Source organism: Elaeis guineensis, chromosome 11 (assembly GCF_000442705.2).
Source record: "Elaeis guineensis isolate ETL-2024a chromosome 11, EG11, whole genome shotgun sequence".
Lineage (NCBI taxonomy): Eukaryota > Viridiplantae > Streptophyta > Magnoliopsida > Arecales > Arecaceae > Elaeis > Elaeis guineensis.
In genome coordinates, this window is record NC_026003.2 from 114762037 (window position 1) to 114782337 (window position 20301).

Here is a 20301-nt window from a genome sequence, read left to right on the forward strand (position 1 = left end):
AAGAAGAGAGCCATAGCAGCATGTAAGTAGTATTGAAGCAACATTTGAGTCGAACACAGCAGGAATTAGATGACTTGCACTGGTTATCTTTCGTTGCCGCATCATGACAAGAATTCAATTCGTGCCTAGAAGAGATGATTGGATATTTAATAGAAATCTCTCTTTTTGATGTGAATATGGAGGAAGGAAAAACTTTCCCCAGATTTATTTCGAATGAAGATATTTATAGAACAATTTTACAAAGAGCAAGAGTAGAAGAAACTCACAGCAAAGATAGAGGCAAAGCCTGTAAATCAACCTGTCAAGATTATTAAGCTTAAAGACTAAACTGAAAATCCATGAAAGAAACAGGATATTTAGGGCAGATCGATGTTAGGATGGCTCGGTTTCGACTCTCGCGGCATAAGACTTCCAATGGTGAAAATTGAAAAGGGTTTTATGCAACATCAAGTTGATGGAGCTTTCCTTGTATCGAAAAAAAATGGGGGCTGCGTTCCAAATAGATGTGTCAACACACCGTCAATACCAATTGATCACATCCCTTTTTCAACTCCCTCTTGATTTGTCCGGCTTTCCATAATGTCCACAGGTCACTGTCACATTCAGATTCTTTGGCCAACCAGATATATTGAGATAAAGTTTCAAAGGGAATCAAATGCTCTTGGCAAAATGACAAAGGGCAGAACTGACAATTGAAGTTCAATCTATCTTTCAAAGTCAACCATATGAATACTCCAATCTTTTCTAGCACCTCAGCATTCCAATTGTTGTAGAACGGCCAAAGAAGACCTTGATTAATGAACTTATAGGAGCTAACAGCGCCCATGGCTTGTGAGCTTCCACATAAATCTGCCCGCTAATCGCAAAGGATTAATTGAATCAATAATACGAAGAAGAGCATTCACTAGCGTTGATTCTGAATGGATCAAAGGACCAAAAAATTTCAGACCAGCTCCTTTTCTTCGAAGGACCAAAAATTCGAGACCAGCTCAGATCTCTTGGATAATTAAACCCTTTCTCATCTTGAAGAAAAATTTCTTAAAAAACTATTATCCGCTAGAGGGCAGAATAAGGTACAACGTGTGACGCACCGTACAGGGTGTTTTTCGTTTTTTTTTTTTTTCTTTTTTCTTTTTTTTTCCAAGAAGCATGGTCGCAGGTTTCCTTGAAAACACGTATAGTTGCAAATTTTTTTTTTATCTATTTACATGTGAACAATTATCAAGAGGCGTCTATGCTAGTCGCCCTCGCATCTTCTTTTACCGACGTGAACGAGGTCAAAAATAAGTTTAAGGGTATTACAATGCAAAAACCCTCCAGTTTCTTCTCCTGCTGCTGCATAGTCCAACTCTCTCCGGTTTCTTGTCCTGCAAAAAATCTAGCTCTCCAAGAATAGAGATCACAGCCAACCATCAGATGGCCCATGGATGAATCAAGTCACCACACATGCTGAAATCTAGTAAGAGTAACGCTCTGATGCAAACTATTCCTCAAGATTTGATATTGTTATCAGCACGGTACTGTAATTATGATACAAGACATTTCCTCAAAAGTGAAACAAAAAAAAAAAAAATCTGCTTTCCACTCTGCTGAAGAAATGTATGATGATCCAATTTCCACCATCCAATATCAGATAAACGCCTCTCGCAAATTGGTGGGTAGCTTTAGTTCAGGCTCAACCTCACCAAGAGGTGAGAAATGGTACTCAACCATGTCATCTGACACTTGTTCTAATGACGGAGGATCCCACTGAATCAAGTTTAAATCATGAATGCACTTATTAAATCCACCACTAAACATATTGATAGTCCAAGAATCGAAGTTCATACCTTTGGAGCCAAGTCTTTGTCAACCAATCGTGCCCGAACACCCTGTAGAATTGGGAGGTAGGTCAGTAAATTTTTTTCCTGGAAGAGTGGGTCTGTAACAATAAGGAACAAATTATAACACGTTTCTTGAAGATGGATGATTCTGAATACCTCAGAGAAATCATGAGAAACCTGTTTCGAGATACCATGAAGAGACATACGATATTCACGAACAAGGCATTCATCCAGCGTTTCAAATCTACCTTCTCGTATCTATTGAGTAGCCACTAGCAACATCAGCAGACATACCACAACAAAGAAGCAACTACCAAGGTGCTCAATTTACTTACAGATCTCAGGGTAACTTTTAAACTCAAAGGAGAAGCTTCTTTGAGTTTCTTAAGTGCAGATGTACACCAATCCTGATTTGATCTAGCTGTCTCGCTTTCCTGATCACATGTACAAACAAGGTATCAGAAGAGAAAATAATGACACTTATGGAGAATTTCTAAGTGGCACAAGAGGAGTTGTTGCATCTTATGTTTAAATAATAATAAGTGCATAACCAACACAGACTTTTCTGTTCTCTGGATTCACCTTTCTGACATGTAGTCTAAGCATGTAAACTTTACTTCATTTCTACTTCAAGAAGGTTTCATTGTGTGATTACCAAAAAGACTTCAGTTGAAGTTTCACTCATCTTCCAAATCAGTTATGAGAAGTTGAGAGCAAACTCTGTTTTAGCAATTGAAAGCTCAAGGATTTGGCCAAAGCTGAAGTTGACTTCTTCAAAAAGTCAAAGAGATATTACATACTCTTTGCTAGCACATGTTTAGCAGACATATGACATTGTGCATGCAGGAACAAAGTATAATTAAAAATGTTTAGATGAGAAGAACATAAAGGAAACTACACAGTATCAAAAGTGCATATAGGACATGTTTAGTAGACATGTCACATGGTGCACATAGGAACAAAGTAGAAATAAAAATGTTTCTATGATGAGCACAAACCCAGGAAACTATACAGTTCAAAAGTGCATTTCCTGGAAAGGAATTAAGTTAACTGACAAAGTGCCAGAGAACCAATCACTTACTTTCTTTTGTGAAAAAAAACCACTGCTGGATTGAAGAATGTCACATCAGGAATGGTGTTATGAATACCTGGAAAGTCAAGCTGATAAAGAAAATACACATCACAGAGATGGAGAACATGGACCTTATAAAAAATGGATGGTAGAATAGAACTCTATTACGATGGCAGCTTTGACCGGTCACAAATTAGACTTATTCAGTCCCATGCTGATAAGGAATGTAATAAGCATAATGGGAAACAAATAGTGCAGCTAAAGGACTTCTATTCAATCTGGATTTGGGATTGCCCAGTTATCAAGATTCCTATAAAGAGTCTTGGGAGCAAATCAAAAGGTAAATAAAGAAGGAAATCACAGCATATCAGCAATAAACCAGCCCTAGCTATTAGGGATTTTCTTTATTTCCTTATTAATCCTAGCTATAGGCTATAAATAAGCCTAGCCGGCTATCTTGAGGGAGAAAAAAACTAGATTGCTATTTTCTTCTTGTTCCTCTTAATTTCCAACATTAATAATATTGCTTTCGGAGGCCTTCTCATCTTTGAATTTGAGAGACTCTTGTTAGGGAAGTATAAATCTTAACAAACTCATAATGGCAATCATAGTAATGTAAGGTCATTAGCAGGGTTACATTCGTTATTCTTTTGGTTCCATTTCTCAATCAATAAATTGAATCATGATGCTAAGATGAAGATGACATTTGCATAAGTTTTAATTCAGCTGTCAATAGTCTGTGGAGATTAAAAGATAAAACAGGAATACTCACCAAAGCATCCACAATTTCCTCAACTGTATCATGGCCAAAACATTTATCGATGACCTCCAGCCTAAACAAAATACATACAAAAGTCAACACAAGGATATGTTTTCTATGTATTCTACATGAGACACAAGTTGCAAACAGCATACATGAATAATGGGTCCAAAGCATGTGCAACATATTTAAAAGGCAAGAAAAAGGGTTTCCTATACTAATGTAATCTTGACACAAATACATAACAGCAGCTGGCTAAACTTTTAGTGTCTTTCCATGCAAAATAAGCACATACAATTCTTAAATCCACAATGCCCTTGAAGAGTTTTTGCAGATAAGTTGCTTCTATGGGTGAGGAAAATAATTTGTCTCCAAAGCAGGAAGTGCAAGGTAGCAAAAACCCACTGCCAATTGTAACAACTTCTCAACATGCTTTAACCGTGGATGAAGATATTATCTAAGGGTGAAGATATCATTCAGGTCGAGACAGATCCTGAAGTTTATATTACAAAGTATTTTGATACAAGCAAGTTATGTATGGATGCTTTATTTATGAGGAAGTCTCTTCATCAAAAAAACTATCCATAGAAGTGAAAAGAAAAGGGTTTTCTTCAATCTCGTTATTTGGTTTTATATCAGAAATGCAAGGTCATAACCATCTTTTAGTAGGTTGTCCTTTTGAAGCCTGGATCAAGCTGTCTAAACTAGAACATGTGTTACATGCCTGAACTCTCAATTGAGTAGCTGAAAATCTGAAATTAATGGTTCAAACTACCATCAGTTTCAGGAGCAATGAAGCAGAACCTCTCAAAATTTTAGAATGTGAAGGTGTTTCTGTAGTTAATATTACAATCACATATTTCGCGGCAATAGCTTTTTCACTAAAGCAAATTTAGTTATTTTATTTCAAGAAACACAAGATATATGAATATTAAAAAAATCAGGACATCAAAAAAATCACTCTATCTGAACCAAGTTTCATTTTGTTATGACATGTCAAACAATGACCAAGTTAGAAAACATAGTGTCCAGAAGTGGGTGCAGGTATGAGAATCCAGAACAGGCTTGCCACTAAGCAAAAGGCTCCCAATGCTAAGTTCGAAAGGAGTCCTACCATGTTAGAATAGGTTTAGGCTACAGCGTTAGCAAAAAAAGGAAACAATATGAAAATTTTCAAGAATGAGGACTCTATTTGAAATGATATTAAAGGAAAATTGGATTGGACATGTCAAAAAAGTTTAAATAATTGTACTCTTGGATGATAACACAATAGGCAACATAATCTGGTTAATGAAAATCACCTCAGGACCCAGGATTATTTTACTGTTTGATATCCTTAATAGAATTCAAAATGATAGAAGATGATTCCCATCAATCTTGAATCAGCTGGAGTTATCTTAAGGTTGTCTAGCAGCGTAATCAGTTGTCCATGAGAAGCAAATCATGATCATATTTTTGACAGATTGGACCACATAAAAGGTGAGAAAGAAGTCTAGAACCTAGATATTGCAAGGGAGGAGCAAAACTAGAGATATAGATAAGGAAATTTATTAAAAGTAGAATGGCATGTTTTTGGTGATAGACACGGAAGCTTAACCGAAAAAGAGAGTCCCAATGCACAAGGCTCCTGCCATTTCAAGGTCTGAGAAGGTTCAAATGTATGCAGCCTTAGCCCTGCATGCGGAGAGGCTGTTTCCGTACTTCCAACCCGTAACACATAGGTCTCAATGAAGGAACATCACCATTGTGCCAAGACCTGCCCTCAGATGAGGAAGCTTAACCAAGATGGATAAATTATTTTCTAAAATAAGATCGGCCAAAGGAAATTCAGAAAATTGATTAGTGTTTCCGAGTTAAAGGGTGAACTACAAATAGCCCTGACACCAAAAAAGGTTTGGAAATTATGAGAGAAATTAGGTCCAGCTACCAGCTTAACAAATAAAAACTTGGAAAATCAATCCAAATGTTAATATTGTGATATAAGAACAAATGCTATGTTTAAAATTGCATCAAATATTCTGGAGTCAAAGTGATAAAAACACAAAGAAATCAGAATTTTTTTCAGGAAAAATGAAAATTCAGAGAATTAATTTATATAAAAAGAGGCTATGTTCCTACTTAGGCAATTGAAGTACTTACTGAAACTAGTGTAAGCGACTGAATAGAGAACACCACCACGACAACAAGAGGCAAGTTCTTACATCAAACAAACCAATGCTCCGTAAATATATGCATTTAGTTAAATGGCCGCAAAACCTCAAAAGAAGGAGAATTTGACCAAATTCAGGATTTTGGCCTACTCAACTATTTTGGATAGATATTAAATATACACTAGGCCCTGAAAGCTTCATAGCTGTCATATATAATAAACTTTTGAAGAACCAAGGTCCAATAAGTAAATGAAAGATACTAAATATTACACAATTGGTATCTAATAACTTTTCTTGGCTTCTTTTAATTTACACCTAGTTTTTCTTTTTTCCCCCTCATTTTTCCTTTTTTTAACCAAGACAACTTGGAGTCAAACAATTGAAATTAACATAACTGCTGAAACTTAAACTCCACAAGCCCAACTGAAATCAAGTTTTCTTGACCTTGAATATACAAATCTGAAATCTATGAAGCAGTAATATTGTGTTTGCTTATAACTTCAGAAATTAAATTCAGAAAGTACAGATTATCATGTGAAAAAATAAAATGTTTTTTTAGGTTGAACTTGCGAGTGATTTTTTTTACCTAATCCATAGGGCACTATCAATGATATTTTCTGGGTTTAGGTATTTTCAGACATAATGTATGGTGATGCTAAAATTCTGGGAACATCAACACTACCGTACGTAATACAAATCCGACAAACTTTATATAACTTAATAAGCATCTATATTAGTCATTTATATTTCCACTCTCTTTCTGACCACCAAACATTTGGTGCTTATGGAAGAAAATCAACTATCATATGATATATTTAGATTTCAAAATCTGCATTTGTAAATATGTGTTCTATCTGATAGAAATGTTTGTTGTTAATGATCATTCAATCAAAATGAACATGATTTAAAGAACTTCAAAGAATTTAGAATACGAACGTCACCTGTGAAAAATGCTCTTTTTATCTGGATACACAATGTCACCATATTGTGCAAGAGATGAGTCTATGACAGAAGGATCATCAGTAACCAACTTAGCAAGCCTTTCATCAATCCAGTTAAGTCTCTGTTAATTTTTTTACAAAAAAAAAAAAAAGAGCATTAAAATGGATGCGAAAGAAGAAATTTGTATTATAAAGGCAGAGAGAGAGTTCCAAAATAGAGCAGGGGCTGAAGGAACAAACAGCACTCATTGAATAGTGTGTGGCAAGGCCAACTGCCAGCATGTCCACTCCATTGAGCCTTTCACCAGTTAGAGCCAGGTATTCCCCTGCAAAAACAGCATAAGCATAGGAATCATATTGCACAACAATGATGAGAAAAGAAAGAGAATGCAGTATATGCCACAATGAACTATGCTAGTCAAGATGGCTATTAAAAGCAAAAGACAAATGATGTGATTCAATAATATAGGCTTTAATAGTACCATGCAAGAGAATATAAGTACAAAATAGATTTTCTTGAGTGCCAAACTTGTGATCACATGCAGCTCAGATGAAATCTTAGTATTTATCTATTGTACATGTTTCAACAACATCTGCACCAGCACAGAGAGGCACATGATCATAGCAACAATGATAATCAAAATTGAGTTTCTGCCTTTCTAGAATTTCTGAGTTATTAACATAGATTTGCAAAGCATCAGTTATTATAAATCCTTATCACACCATGTAACATTAACATAAACAATGATTCAAGAATATTAATCAGTCGAAAGTATTTTGCCTAAAAGTTATAAAATAGCCCTTTAAAAAAATCCGCAAAAGTTTCACATATTCCCAGCGATGTTCTCCGGTAAGAATGCATGTCTGGTATGAAGCTTGGTAAATGATAGTAAACAAAAAACATTCATTTACCTGGAGGGCTTAGAACATGTCTGTTCATCTTTAAAAGCCTACTGAAATCATCTAGTTAAGACAATATAAAGTTTTATTGGCATATATTAAGACAAAGCTACATAGATTTCAAGCTTTGCCAAGTGCCAATTGATGCTTTGAAGCTTATGATTTATTAAAAAAGGGCTTGAAACCGTTTTCCAAGTAAAAGGTGAATCATATACCAAAAGCTTGCACAGGAGGAGGTCAAAAGTTATTGGCAGTTTGAGGCCAGGGATTAAAAATTTTTCAGGAAAACTCAAAAAGAAAGTGGAACTTAAACCAGAAGTTTTTGCATTGTAAGAAGGAAAAGTTCTTAGCATCATAAACTATGAATGAAATATTTTCAAGAAGTTTGACCAAGCAAGGAATCAATGTCAATCATAATCCCCATGGATGTCAATAATATGCTGTTAGCAAGCCTGTTGATACTACATGAGGAAATTATATATACCACAAGTAGGACCAGAAAAAAAGAATAAAGAAGTGATTTCGGGAGCAGAAGGATGGACTGATACAAGGGACATTAGAACGAAGAATATTTATCCATTTCCATGAAGGCCAAATGGAGAATATTAAACAACAATTTATAAAATATTATAGAAACAAAATAACTACAGTTGATTTGTTAATTGGAGTGTAAAGCATTCCTTTAATTACAAAAATATGAGAGTTCTAAAACAAATGAGCACATTTTATTAAGTCTCCAGCCACATTATAAGTACAGCTTGAAAAATTACAGTATCACTTAACTTTCATCAAATTAAAATATCAACAGCAAAAAAGGACATGCATATGAAGATGTACTAGTTTCAAATACCACATACAATCACAAATGATTATACCTTCAAGAAGTGGACTATCACAATAATTTCTTCATGTATTGTAGTTATAAGCAAGTGCAGCAAACTCTATCACAAGGGCTTACCTACATGACCAGTTAGATGTGACAGGTAAAAGGAAGCCCCAGCATCAGGATGGAAGCCAATATGAGTTTCTGGGGTAGCGAATATCTGAAATTGTTCATATAATCTTAAAGGATTTTAATTTTAAATAAATGACAAAAGTTAAATATACTATGTTCAGCTAAAGATGACATTGTTGAGGAGACAGCTTAATAGAGATTCATTTTAACTCAAAAGCATGCAGACAAATAGGGTATTCCAATGTATATACTAAGCAACCCATTTGTGGTTCATCATGGAGCAATTAATTCGCAAGGAAGCATAATATCAGATGCACATCACTGAACATGCAACTAAATCATTCCTCTCAATAAACATGCACCTAAACCAAGCATAAATCCTGCACTGAATCCATAGCACGGGCTTGAACTTTAACTCTAAAAAGATGTTGGAAGTAGTGCACTCTATCATCCATAAAGTATTTGCACAAGCCAATTGCAAAATCCTTTTATTGCTACAACATGCTGGTAGGCCTCTATTACTAAGTGAATAACCAAGTCCTCTACGAAATGATTTCTTGCTGTATACCTTAAACAACCTTTGCCTTCCATGATTGTTGGACTGTGGAAGTGACAAAATAGTTATATAATGAACAAGATGACCGAAACCAAGAGAACATCCCAAATATGGATGAAATATTGATAAAATAAATGAAAAGTCTATTAAAACATTTGCCGAAAGAAACATCAAGTGTTGGCCAACTGCTGCATGTTATCTAAACATTAGTTCAGCTAGAAAGGTGGATCCTTATTAGCAAAATTTATGATAAATGCATTTTTGTGATCTTGATTTCAACTTGGGTTGAGGATATATTGAAGTGTCCAGTACACAGACCAGAAAAGTTATGTTGATATGCCTGATTAGCAAAATGGAGGGAAATAGGAGGAAATGGAAAGAAATGCATGGCTTGGTATCAAAAATGAAGAAACAGCATATAGTTCTATGAGGGGAAACAGACCAATATACATGATATGTGGGTCTTGCTTGCTTGACATATAAAGCGATTCGACTCCTCTTACAACTACATAGGAAAGGAAGTATTTGTCAAGATGACCAGCCCTAGACCTAAACTAATAATGTCTGGCTAGGAACTAACAGAATGATAAAGGATTCCCCATGGACTTCTCACATGATATAAAAGATCTGCAATTAGTGCTCCTACGGCAGCATAAATTGTTATGCAAGATTTTGTTTTCTTGTATAAGAAACATCAAAATATTTATAACCTTCATTTTAATATACTATTTTTTGTCCTGTTGTGACACAAGCATCTATATGCTCATGCATAGATCTCTCTCTCTCTTGCCCCCCCCCCCCTCCCTCCCAAACCCCCCTTCTCTTCCTGGTAGATTTGCAAGGAGGCACGTCACCCAAATATAAGGCATGTTGATTTAACCTGCAGAAAGCATAAGCACAGAACATGCTTGCAGAACAATATGACATCACATACATGAAGCTAGTCTACTTTTTATTAATATCTCTAGTGCAGAAGTAAATAATACAGCATTATAATTCTTTTGAGCAGATATATATTACTCATACAGTCTTATCAGTTGCAATACGAAATGTCCCAGGAACTGAAACTCCTGCTCCACCCCCCATGGTAATACCATCCAAAATGGCCACCTTCATGAAATAACAGAAGTATAAATTAGCATATCAGCCAAACTGTTGAGAGGCAATTTCAAAATGTCTATCAAACATCTTTATCTTTTTTAATATATATATATATAATATATATATATATGTTTGAACAATAAGTCAAGCGATTCTACCAAGTATAAATGTTATAGGAGGAGGAGAAATGTATGTTGCAAAATACCATGCAAGATGTAACTGAAAATGATAACAGAACAGAAAAACAGGAAGGAAGAAAGAAAACAAGCGAACAAGGAAGAAAGAAAACTAACTCCAATAATATTATACGTATATCTTTATCAGTTGTTTTAAAAATAAAATTTAAAAAAAAAAACCTCCAAGGTCTGGATTAATTGACACATTTCCAACATTTGAAGATTTCACTGAGTCACATACTTACATGAGGCTTCAAATATGTGCCTAAAATGTAAATGAACATATATAAGTTCCTGAAAAAATCCTTGCAGTCTTCCACCTTCCCTGCATAGAATTATTAATAACACATAAGACAGAAGAATGATAAGCAAAATTGATCTACTAAAGCTACAATATATAAATCGTACATGCGGAACCACAAGTGCAGTTGGTGCCATGTATAGTTCTTTATGTAATAGAAATGTCCATAACCATGGACTAGATCTATGAGTGGTTAATTCATGCAGACAGCATAAGAAAGAATTAAAATTTCTGATGATGAAATATAAAAAACAGGCTGAAAATCTGTTCTGTATGTGCATATGTTTCCATCTATCCTAATCATGCATCTGGAGTTGACGATTTTGGCATTGAATTGATTAGAATAATTTGTTCTTTCTGAAAGTCCATCAGTTTCTCTTTTTTTCCTTCAATGAAAAGTTTGCTTACCTATCTTATCTTAATCAACAGCTTTAACTATCAGGACATCTGGTCCAAAACCTGTTTCCTGTGTGAATATCACGGTTACTACTTCACCCCCTTGACTAGGGCCAACAGGTAGAGTACCCCCTTGACCCTCTCTCTAACTTTTGAAGTACGAAAAACGGCTTCCATGCTTATAAGTTAGTTGTTCTTTCCTGACCCCTTAAATGTCGTTTACCCAACATGCCTGCCTATTCTAGGTTCAAAGTTTGTGCATGAGAAGAGTTTCTAGTTCAGTTGGTGATACTCTGAAATCGTATAAAGAAGCAACATTAAATTTTCTTAGATGCAATTCTTCTAGACTTATACAACTTCTAGTGGATGGAAGTAAAGAGATCTTCTGTTCCGTTCAATGCTTTCTTACAAAACTAGAAGTCCCAATTCATACATAAAAGCGGATTCATTGGCACAGAAATAAATCACATTATATGTGCTAAGTCCAAACATTAAAATAAAGCAAGCCTTCAATCTAGACCAGAACAGCATGCCATTAGACTCAAAGACCAACCTTCTTGAAGCAATTGGTAAAGGGTGACGATATCTCCACCAGCACAGAATGCTCTGCCACTGCCCTTCAGAAAATTAAAACCACATCTCAGTTTTACTCCTAGAGCTAGAGAACGGGAGAATATTTGAAAGAGGGGGAACGGGTGTAGGGTAACAAGTAAAACAAAAAAAAAAAAAATCAACACAAAGAAAGGAAACCATCAGCCAAATGGACAAGAGTCTACCTTCATTATGACAAACCCGATATCAGGATTATCTTCCCACGACTCATACAGCTTCTTCAACCTAAGCGCCTAAAAGAAATCATCACCGACACGTGACCTTTTTTATCGAACAAAATCTAACTTCACATTCATTGAGTCAAAAACCCAAACACCGCGACAGCATAGCACAAAGAAATAGAAAAAGAGCCATCACAGAACCAAGCACGGACGGGGTCCAAGAAACGAATACCATGTTCGTATTGAGAGCATTAAGAGCAAATGGTCTGTTGAGAATCGCAGCCCTTGCGCTCGCCTTGCCTTCCACGAGTACCTGAAATCGATCACTACCACCAAAGTTAGAAACAAAGATACAAATAAAGAAGAGAACGACAGAGAGGGAACAAAGAGCAAAAAAAAGTGGCCAATGGCAGAGGCGGCGAACTGACTTCGTCGCGGAGAGGGTCGTCTTGGGCGGCGAATGGTTGGGTGGAGAGGGTCCGGGGATTGGGGAGAAAGCGGAGAGCAGGGAGGGACCGCCTCGCAAGCGCTAGGGCTCTCAGGCTTTGCATCCTCGCCGCGCTTACGGGAAGGAGCGGGAGTACAAGGGCGGAAGGGGAGGAGAAAGGAAGGTGGCGCTTCTCCTCCCGCTTGTCCGACTGTTTGACTCGACGCGTAGGGTTTTAGGAGGACAAGAAGTACCAGGATCAGACCGGAGTTCATAAAGGGCCAACTGGCTGAGGCTTTTTTATCAAACAATGGAAAGCACCTCGCCTCCCATTTATGCTAATATCCAATGCGAACACGAGAACTTCAATTCCATTTCTATTTTATTTATTGTACTTTTTTTTATAGAAAAAGTGCTCCGTGATATTTTGTTTCTTGTTATTTAGAGCCACATATAAAAATCTAACGTCACATGAAAACAAGCTTAGCTACATTATGCATTGATATCTGGCACTTTGATTCACATAGTTATTTAGGTCTTGTAGAGATTATTATAATTAATTTAATATTGTCAAAGTTTAGAGCATATTAAATATGCTATGCTAGTTATATTCAGGGTGATGTGCACATGTATTGAATAAATTAATTATCCATCTAAATTTTTTTAAAAAATATTTTTTGATGGTCAAACTTGAACGAATAGGTAGCTGCTTAACTGAGAATTCCCTCAAAATAATTGTACAAATAGTGACAATTATCAAGCACAAATGTATGACAAAATCTAGATGTTCATACAATATTTTTTAGGAATATTTCAATAAATATTTGCAGAGCATTTGACACCCTAATTAGGGTACATAGGCCGACACATGGCTAAACGAGAGGTCAATTTTCATAAAATTTTTATTTTTCAAATTGATTCAGATGAAGCCAACAAGTAGTCTCTTACTCAAACTCAGATTCTAAAAAGTTTAACTCAATGAGATAGATTTTTCATCTACAAAAAGAGTTCAAGATCCCAAGTATGCAAGAGATACAGTTATTCTATAAGATTTTTTTTTTTTTCATATTATTTTCAATGCATTGTCTGGCTTAGAAAATAGAAACTCTAATTGCAACCAATCCGATGTGCTTTTTTTTTTTATTTATTTACATACAAATCAACAACTTTCCATGATAGATCGTCACTCTATCTTCTACCATGGTAGACCAATCAATGCCCTCCTCATCTCTTTTGCTTCTCTTTCACCTTGTGTGTAGATTAACCGATGCCCTCTAAACCTCCACTATGTCAAATAAGATGTTGGCATCACTGACGTCATCTGTGAAAAACGAGAATATATTCCACTTTTTTTCTTAGCTAAATCCAAGCATCTGTAATAATGGTTTTATCGTTAACACATTAACACATTTGCGAGTACCTTGATAGGTGGCTCCTCTTCCATGACCACCCTTGGGCACTACCTTTTCTTCACATAGGACGTGCATCCATGATCTGATCATGGGTGAGTCCATGGAGGTCTCTTTTCCATGCCACTTGTGACACAAATTCCAATTGCACAGGACATGCGAGCATGCATCATACCTATCTAACTCATCGCTGCCACAGCCACCACGACATGCCACCACTACAGCCACGTCATCTTTCACTATTATGTTACTAGTTGATGGTTTGATTTCGTGGAACATGGTGGCCATTAGAATTGTATATAGATGTATTATTTGAGAAAGCTATCTACTAATCAATTTAGTTTGAATTTTTCCAACATGAAGGCATCAAACTGGCTTAACATTTGAGGGAGATAGCTTACCAACTGATAAATTTTTGATGGTCATAGCAAGTAACATGGGATCAAGTCCCGCCTTCACCATTGTTCGGAAGATTGAGGGTTTCGGCCTTGGTACATTGGGCTTGGACTTGTTATATTGCCCACTGTACCTTCCCCAACAATACAAAATATTCAACATCTATATGCCCAAGAGGATTTGGTTCCTTTTTTTCATATATGCATCAGGGAAAGATCTTAGGTTTGGATTTAAATGCAATATTTCTATTATATTCGTTAGAGGAAAAAATGTTCAGAGCATATTAGGATAATTTCGTTGGATTCATGGGATTTGGAATAAGACTTACCATATTAACATATACCGGGCCCAACTTAGCCTATAACAACCGCCTATATATTGTGTTCAGTTTGATCGCTCCTTCTCTTCGATCTGGTATTTCCAACCCCCTCGGTCAAATTTGGCAACCTTCCATGTAAATGAGTGCATGCAAGAATTGCTTAGCCAATTGAAATCTATCATATTATATTGATAAAATAAGGATTATAAATGATATAATGCTCTTTTGCTTTTGGTGGAGCTTAGTGGATGCGCTATCTAAATCTAAATGAGTTTAGGTTCTCTACGATATATCTCTTGCACTATAGAAAGCTGTATATGGATTTCACATACCATGCCATCCATTTCCGAAATGGAAGGTTGCCATCCATTTGGGAAGAGCATGAAAGCGTTTGCTTTGCATTGCCGAGTGTTGCACGGCATTTGATGCTGTTTATCAGGAGATAGTTCGCTATGGAATAAAATAATCGTACGTGCCATACACGACACATCTTTGCCGATAGACATCCATTTTCTGAGGGCAGCTACGTGCATTGCATAATGTTTCAGTATGCAAACGGTGCACCATCAAGGATCATTGCCAAGCGCATCAGGGTAGGTGATGCACGGGAGCATTTTGTTTTCAAGACGGGATGCGGCGGCAATTGGACATGCACCGCCCCGTGCTAAACGTCTAATTTTACTTGGACCTGGTCCGATGGACCACGCCAAATCCCACGGTGATTAAAACGCCACGTTATCCATTGAATTTCACTAATTCCCGATTTTGCGTTATCTACCGTGCATATGCTCCCAGATTTGCCCCGGTCCAGGCAATAATTTCTCGTGCAAAAGTGCACGGCAGAGGGTCGGATCTCGATACCCTCTCTGAACAAAGTGCACCCATTTCTGGTTGGTTTGCTGTGGACCACCGAACAGCGAGACGTCATCGACTCCATCGTATCCGTTCAGAAGGCTTGATTAATTGTCTTCAGGGCTGGACTCCAACGAATCCAAGCAAGTTTCGAATACTTGGACGACTAGGATGGGTTGAAAACTTTCATCGCCGTTCGGAGAAAAACAGTAAACTCTCTCGCCGTCACCAAAGGAATCTCGTTGACCCGATCCTTATTATATCCTATGTTTCCTTGCGAGTTCTCTTCAGACCTCCTTCCGTGCTCGCTCGAAAACAAAGTAAAATGGAAGGCCAGCTCAGCGACCAGCAGCGCGAGGAGAACGGAGGAGCGGAGGTGAAAGAACAGATCTCGGCGGGTGGATCGATTCATGGCTTCGAATCCCTCCATCGCCTCCTCGAAGCCAATCTAAAACCCCAAATCTTTCAGGTTCTTTTATCGTCCTCGATCCCCTCGCTCTCAATTCTTCTCTTTTCCCGTTATTCTACGATCGAACGAAAAATTGTTTCAATCTGATGATGTTGGTTTAAGGTACTTATCATCATCACCCCAAGTCGTCCATAAATTTTTCTTATTTATAGTTTGTCTTATTGCTCACGTTTTGATCGTCTTACGAATCCCATCTTTATTGGACCCGATGCACAAGTTATTAGGTCTATCGATCGGTACTGATCTCATCGCTTTAATTTTGAAGCAGGAAGTGAGCCGCTTGCTAGTGGGGCTGAATTGTGGACGCCCCCTGGAACGTCTTGCTTTGCCGGAGCCTGCAGCTTCTCTCTCTACAAAACATGATTTTGATTTGCAGGTAATGTTGCCATAGCCCATAACTGACATGCCTTTTGACCTGATTAAGAGGTCTCTCTTCTTTCCTTCAATAAATTAGGTATTGCGATGCGACCATATCTGACCAAATCTTGTTCGCTTGTTTGTCGAACTGAAAGTCCAAATTTTGTTGGTCGTTGAAAGTAAATAAAAAAAAAAAATTATTCGGGCATTGTCTTCCTCTATGATCCACACTGGATGATGGTTATTTGTGATAGTTATAGGATATGGTAGTGTTTGATGTTGATAGAAGGGGCTGCAAAACTACTAACAAAGTTGAGCATGATTAAAGTAAATATGACGTTAAGTGTTGCTGTGCAAAAAATTTCTTATAAAAAAAAAAAAGAAAGAAAGAAGAAAACTGAAACTAGAATGAGAATTCATGTAATGCTGACTATGGTTAACAAAAATGGGCAAAATCTTCTGTCCGTTGCTCTAGATTGTTCATGTAGCCATTCTAGCGACATTTCACCTGGACTCTTAACTTCTGTATTCGTCTATTCTTATACAGTTCGATGGTCAAATTCAGATATTTATATATTAATTTTTGCTCTTCAAGGACCTGTGTGTATGTCTTGCTAATGTAACCATGTGATATCTCCAATAAGGTTGGAAGGGATTAGAAGAGGAGGCAAGAAGATGGAGAAGAGAGGAGGATTGTCAGACTTATCAAAATTACCCTTCCATCTTGCATACGCCAGTTTGCCCAACAATAATACAAGGGATTGGAATTCTACGTATCTTTTGGTTCCAAGATCTCCACCTCTTTTTTTTTTTTTTTAAGAATATTTTAATTGAATTCAATATTATCAAAATCCTTGGTTCTGAAATTAATAATGGCCTTCGTTGTTCCTCCTACTTTTCTCTTGTTTTCTTCCTCCACCTCCTTGCTGCAACTAATTTCCATTCATGTGAGAGATAACACATGCTTTTGGTGGCTTGGCATATGCACAGTGATGAATGGACGTTGAAAGCATGTGTTCCTGGTTTTCATATTCTCTATATTTCATTCATGAGTAACGATTGGTTGAAGAGAGAAGGTGCAAGGATGTAGGGATTGAGGAGGCCACTAATATGCACTCTTAGGATATTCAAGAAACCAGGAATCACCATCAAAATGGATCACAGAACCCTGAAAGTCACAAGCTTGCAGGATTAATGAGCTTCCAGTTCTTTCTACTTCAACCTTACTCTGTCTGCTTTCCAATATCTTATGAATCTTCAGATTGCAGGTTCAGTGGATTTCCTACTCCCGTCTCCTTTTCTCAACCAGTTCCCACTTGTGTCAGATATATCATATGGATGTGGTAGCTGGGTTGAGGGATTTGTTGAGACCATTGATCTTGAAAATGACACCCCATGATTGCAGGATATTGGGATCTACCCAAGAGATGATTTCTGATAATCTAGAATCTCAGGTTTGTAAGATCCCCTGATCACCTGTCCTTTGCCCTTCTTTGCCTCCTCTTTCCCATGTGGAGGATGTTCTTGGAGACATAGAACTTATGATTTACTTCTTGATTGTTTCATGCCTGTCTTCCATCCATTGCCAAGATGTTCTTAAAAAGCCTTGGCAATTAAAAAGACTAACATGTATTTTTTATGTTCGATCTCAATAAATGCAAAGTTTTTTCCCGCATTTTTTGTGTGTGTGTGTCTGGTGGGGGGTGAGCCTTACTTGAACATGATGCCCAACCATGATTACCTACTTAAAAATGTCAAGCTGGCAGTTGCAGGTTTGCGGAGTCAGCCAACTATTAGCTCAGTGATTGTAGCTAAAGTGGAACCTAGTAAAGGAAATGCAATTACTGGTGCTGATCAATTTCATGTAAGCTCATGTACATGGTTATTGATTTTCACAGGCTTTCTGCTTCCATGCTGACAAAGAGTTATTGCGTCAACCACGAATTGTTCGTGTTGGTCTTATTCAGAACTCTATTGCCCTTCCAACTACTGCCCACTTTGCAGACCAGAAGAAAGCAATCATGCAGAAAGTGAAACCCATTATTGATGCAGCTGGTGCTTCTGGTGTCAACGTTTTATGCTTGCAAGTGAGTTCCATGCAAAACTGTTTAGGTTTTCCCTCTTCCCTTCATGAACTCCAAAAGTAGCATTTTAAGTTTTGTACATGTTATCTAGATGGTTAATTTTCACCAGATCTTTCTTTCCCTATATTATGTTGTCATATAAAATCTATTTGATAGTTTGGCAACTTTTGTAATTATTTTTACAATTTGTTGTGAATATTTACACATCATCCTGAGTCGTTTCTGCTAATTGTTAATCTACTTCTCTTTTTTTTTCTTAGAATTATCAGATCTCACACTTAATTGTACCCTAGATATTTCCCTGATTAGCTACTTATCCCCTTGATGGAGTTAACTGAAACCCAACTTTTTCTCTACAATTAGGAGGCTTGGATGATGCCGTTTGCCTTCTGCACCCGTGAGAAGAGATGGTGTGAATTTGCAGAGCCTATTGATGGAGAGTCAACTCAATTTCTTCAGGACCTTGCACGGAAGTATAACATGGTAATCGTGAATCCAATTCTTGAAAGGGATGTAAACCATGGAGAAATAATGTGGAATACTGCTGTCATAATTGGAAATCATGGTAACATAATTGGCATCCATCGCAAGGTAAACTATTATGCAGCTACTTGATTTTTGCTTGCAGAATTAAGTTAATCAATCAGGTAGCCTCTGTGCACATATCACTAATAAAGTTTCATCAGAATCACATTCCTAGGGTTGGGGATTTCAATGAGAGCACATACTATATGGAAGGAAATACTGGGCATCCTGTGTTTGAAACTGCTTACGGGAAGATTGCAGTAAACATTTGTTATGGAAGGCACCATTCTTTGAATTGGTTAGCATTTGGACTCAATGGAGCTGAGATAGTTTTCAACCCTTCTGCTACCGTTGGAGAACTAAGTGAACCGATGTGGCCTATCGAGGTATTTTTGATTTGGTTTCTTTTCCCATCTTCTGATTTATTTTTTTCCTTCTCTACAAGTTTCACAATTTAATCTCTTCATGGAAGAGAAAAATTATTGATGTTTGTGATGTCACAGTCTCGGAATGCTGCAATCGCAAATAGTTATTTTGTTGGGTCAATCAATCGTGTTGGGACTGAAGTGTTTCCAAATCCATTCACTTCTGGTGATGGAAAACCCCAACATTCTGATTTTGGGCATTTTTATGGCTCTAGCCATTTTTCTGCTCCTGATGCATCTTGCACCCCATCCCTCTCACGCTACAGGGATGGCTTAATGATTTCAGACATGGATCTCAACCTCTGTCGGCAGATCAAGGATAAATGGGGTTTCAGAATGACAGCTCGTTACGAATTATATGCAGCAATGCTTTCTGAGTACTTGAAACGAGACTTTTCTCCCCAGGTTATTGTTGACCCCATGCTGCACAAGAGACCATGAAGTCTGGTTGTAGATAAAGGTGTTGTGATATATATGGTCGTAGATGAAATACTACATAGTTAGAATTTGAATGTTCTCGCAAGCAGATAATGTGATTCTCTCTTATCAGCATGCAGACAAATAACTTTACCTTGCCACTGCAGTTTGATGACCATCATGTGGTGTTCTAAATTCTAATTGTTGGATCTGCTTTATGATTGTTATTATTTTTAATGGTCCAATGTGAGCTTGTTTTATACTGTAGTATAACTAAAAGAATACGGACCTTCCTCATGTCAACAATAAGGAATGGTGGTGATGAAGTATTCCTTTTTATTACATTTCATGCGGTAAGGGATTCATGTCAGAATTATGCAGGATAAATCACTTTGTTCTCGTCTCTGCGTAAACAGGGAAGATTTTATTTATTTATTTATTTATTAATTTGGGAAACAGTATGTTTTGGGAAATGCAGTGAGATTAGGACTTGAATCCAACTCACTGGCAACCATTACCTTACCAGCTACACAAGTTGGTAGCCAACTCATTGACTCTTACGTTTGGACAAGAGAACCCTAGTAAAGGATGATCCGATCCACCCAATTTTAATTCATCATAAATAAATTTTAATTTAATTTAAATAAATTTAGATCACAAGATCATAAATAAGTCGATCTATTTAATCTATTTAATATTTAGATTAAATTTAATTTT

General features: G+C 37.0%; 2 protein-coding genes across 5 annotated transcripts; one reads left to right on the forward strand and one right to left on the reverse strand.

The window, feature by feature from the left end:
- Positions 1-1474: 1474 nt before the first annotated feature.
- On the reverse strand, positions 1475-12614 carry LOC105054032 (small ribosomal subunit protein mS47). Of its 2 annotated transcripts, none has more exons than XM_010935409.4 (14): positions 12333-12614; positions 12137-12217; positions 11908-11976; positions 11685-11748; positions 10680-10759; positions 10184-10267; positions 8605-8689; positions 6987-7072; positions 6747-6868; positions 3668-3728; positions 2159-2257; positions 1980-2081; positions 1830-1871; positions 1475-1749 (listed from the first exon to the last, which is right to left on the reverse strand). In XM_010935409.4, the coding sequence occupies exons 1-14, from the start codon at positions 12453-12455 to the stop codon at positions 1630-1632; spliced, it is 1218 nt and encodes a 405-aa protein (XP_010933711.1). In that variant the 5' UTR covers positions 12456-12614; the 3' UTR covers positions 1475-1629. The 2 variants fall into 2 exon arrangements, 1 of the variants encoding a protein (XP_010933711.1); XR_012135348.1 differs by lacking the exon at positions 1475-1749 and adding an exon at positions 2905-2984.
- A 2978-nt stretch (positions 12615-15592) lies between these two features.
- Positions 15593-19844, forward strand: LOC105054031 (beta-ureidopropionase). Of its 3 annotated transcripts, XM_073245798.1 has the most exons (8): positions 15637-15776; positions 16045-16152; positions 16778-16906; positions 17395-17587; positions 18032-18220; positions 18581-18808; positions 18904-19128; positions 19246-19844. In XM_073245798.1, the coding sequence occupies exons 2-8, from the start codon at positions 16136-16138 to the stop codon at positions 19606-19608; spliced, it is 1344 nt and encodes a 447-aa protein (XP_073101899.1). In that variant the 5' UTR covers positions 15637-15776; positions 16045-16135; the 3' UTR covers positions 19609-19844. The 3 variants fall into 3 exon arrangements, with proteins under 3 accessions (XP_010933708.2, XP_073101899.1, XP_073101900.1); XM_010935406.4 differs by lacking the exons at positions 16778-16906; positions 17395-17587 and having other exon boundaries at positions 15593-15776; XM_073245799.1 differs by lacking the exons at positions 15637-15776; positions 16045-16152 and having other exon boundaries at positions 16824-17401; positions 17539-17587.
- The last annotated feature ends 457 nt before the right edge of the window (positions 19845-20301 follow it).

Bases quoted from the DNA above. Each gene is read 5' to 3' on its own strand.
- LOC105054032 (XM_010935409.4), bottom strand. From the start codon at position 12,455: ATGCAAAGCCTGAGAGCCCTAGCGCTTGCGAGGCGGTCCCTCCCTGCT. The intron at 11,977-12,136 runs GTATTCGTTTCT...GATTTCTTTTAG, and splicing joins ATGCTCTCAATACGAACATG to GCGCTTAGGTTGAAGAAGCT. The intron at 10,760-11,684 runs GTTGGTCTTTGA...AATTCTATGCAG, and splicing joins TTACCAATTGCTTCAAGAAG to GGAAGGTGGAAGACTGCAAG.
- LOC105054031 (XM_073245798.1), top strand. The intron at 18,221-18,580 runs GTGAGTTCCATG...CTCTACAATTAG, and splicing joins TCAACGTTTTATGCTTGCAA to GAGGCTTGGATGATGCCGTT. The intron at 18,809-18,903 runs GTAAACTATTAT...AAGTTTCATCAG, and splicing joins TAATTGGCATCCATCGCAAG to AATCACATTCCTAGGGTTGG.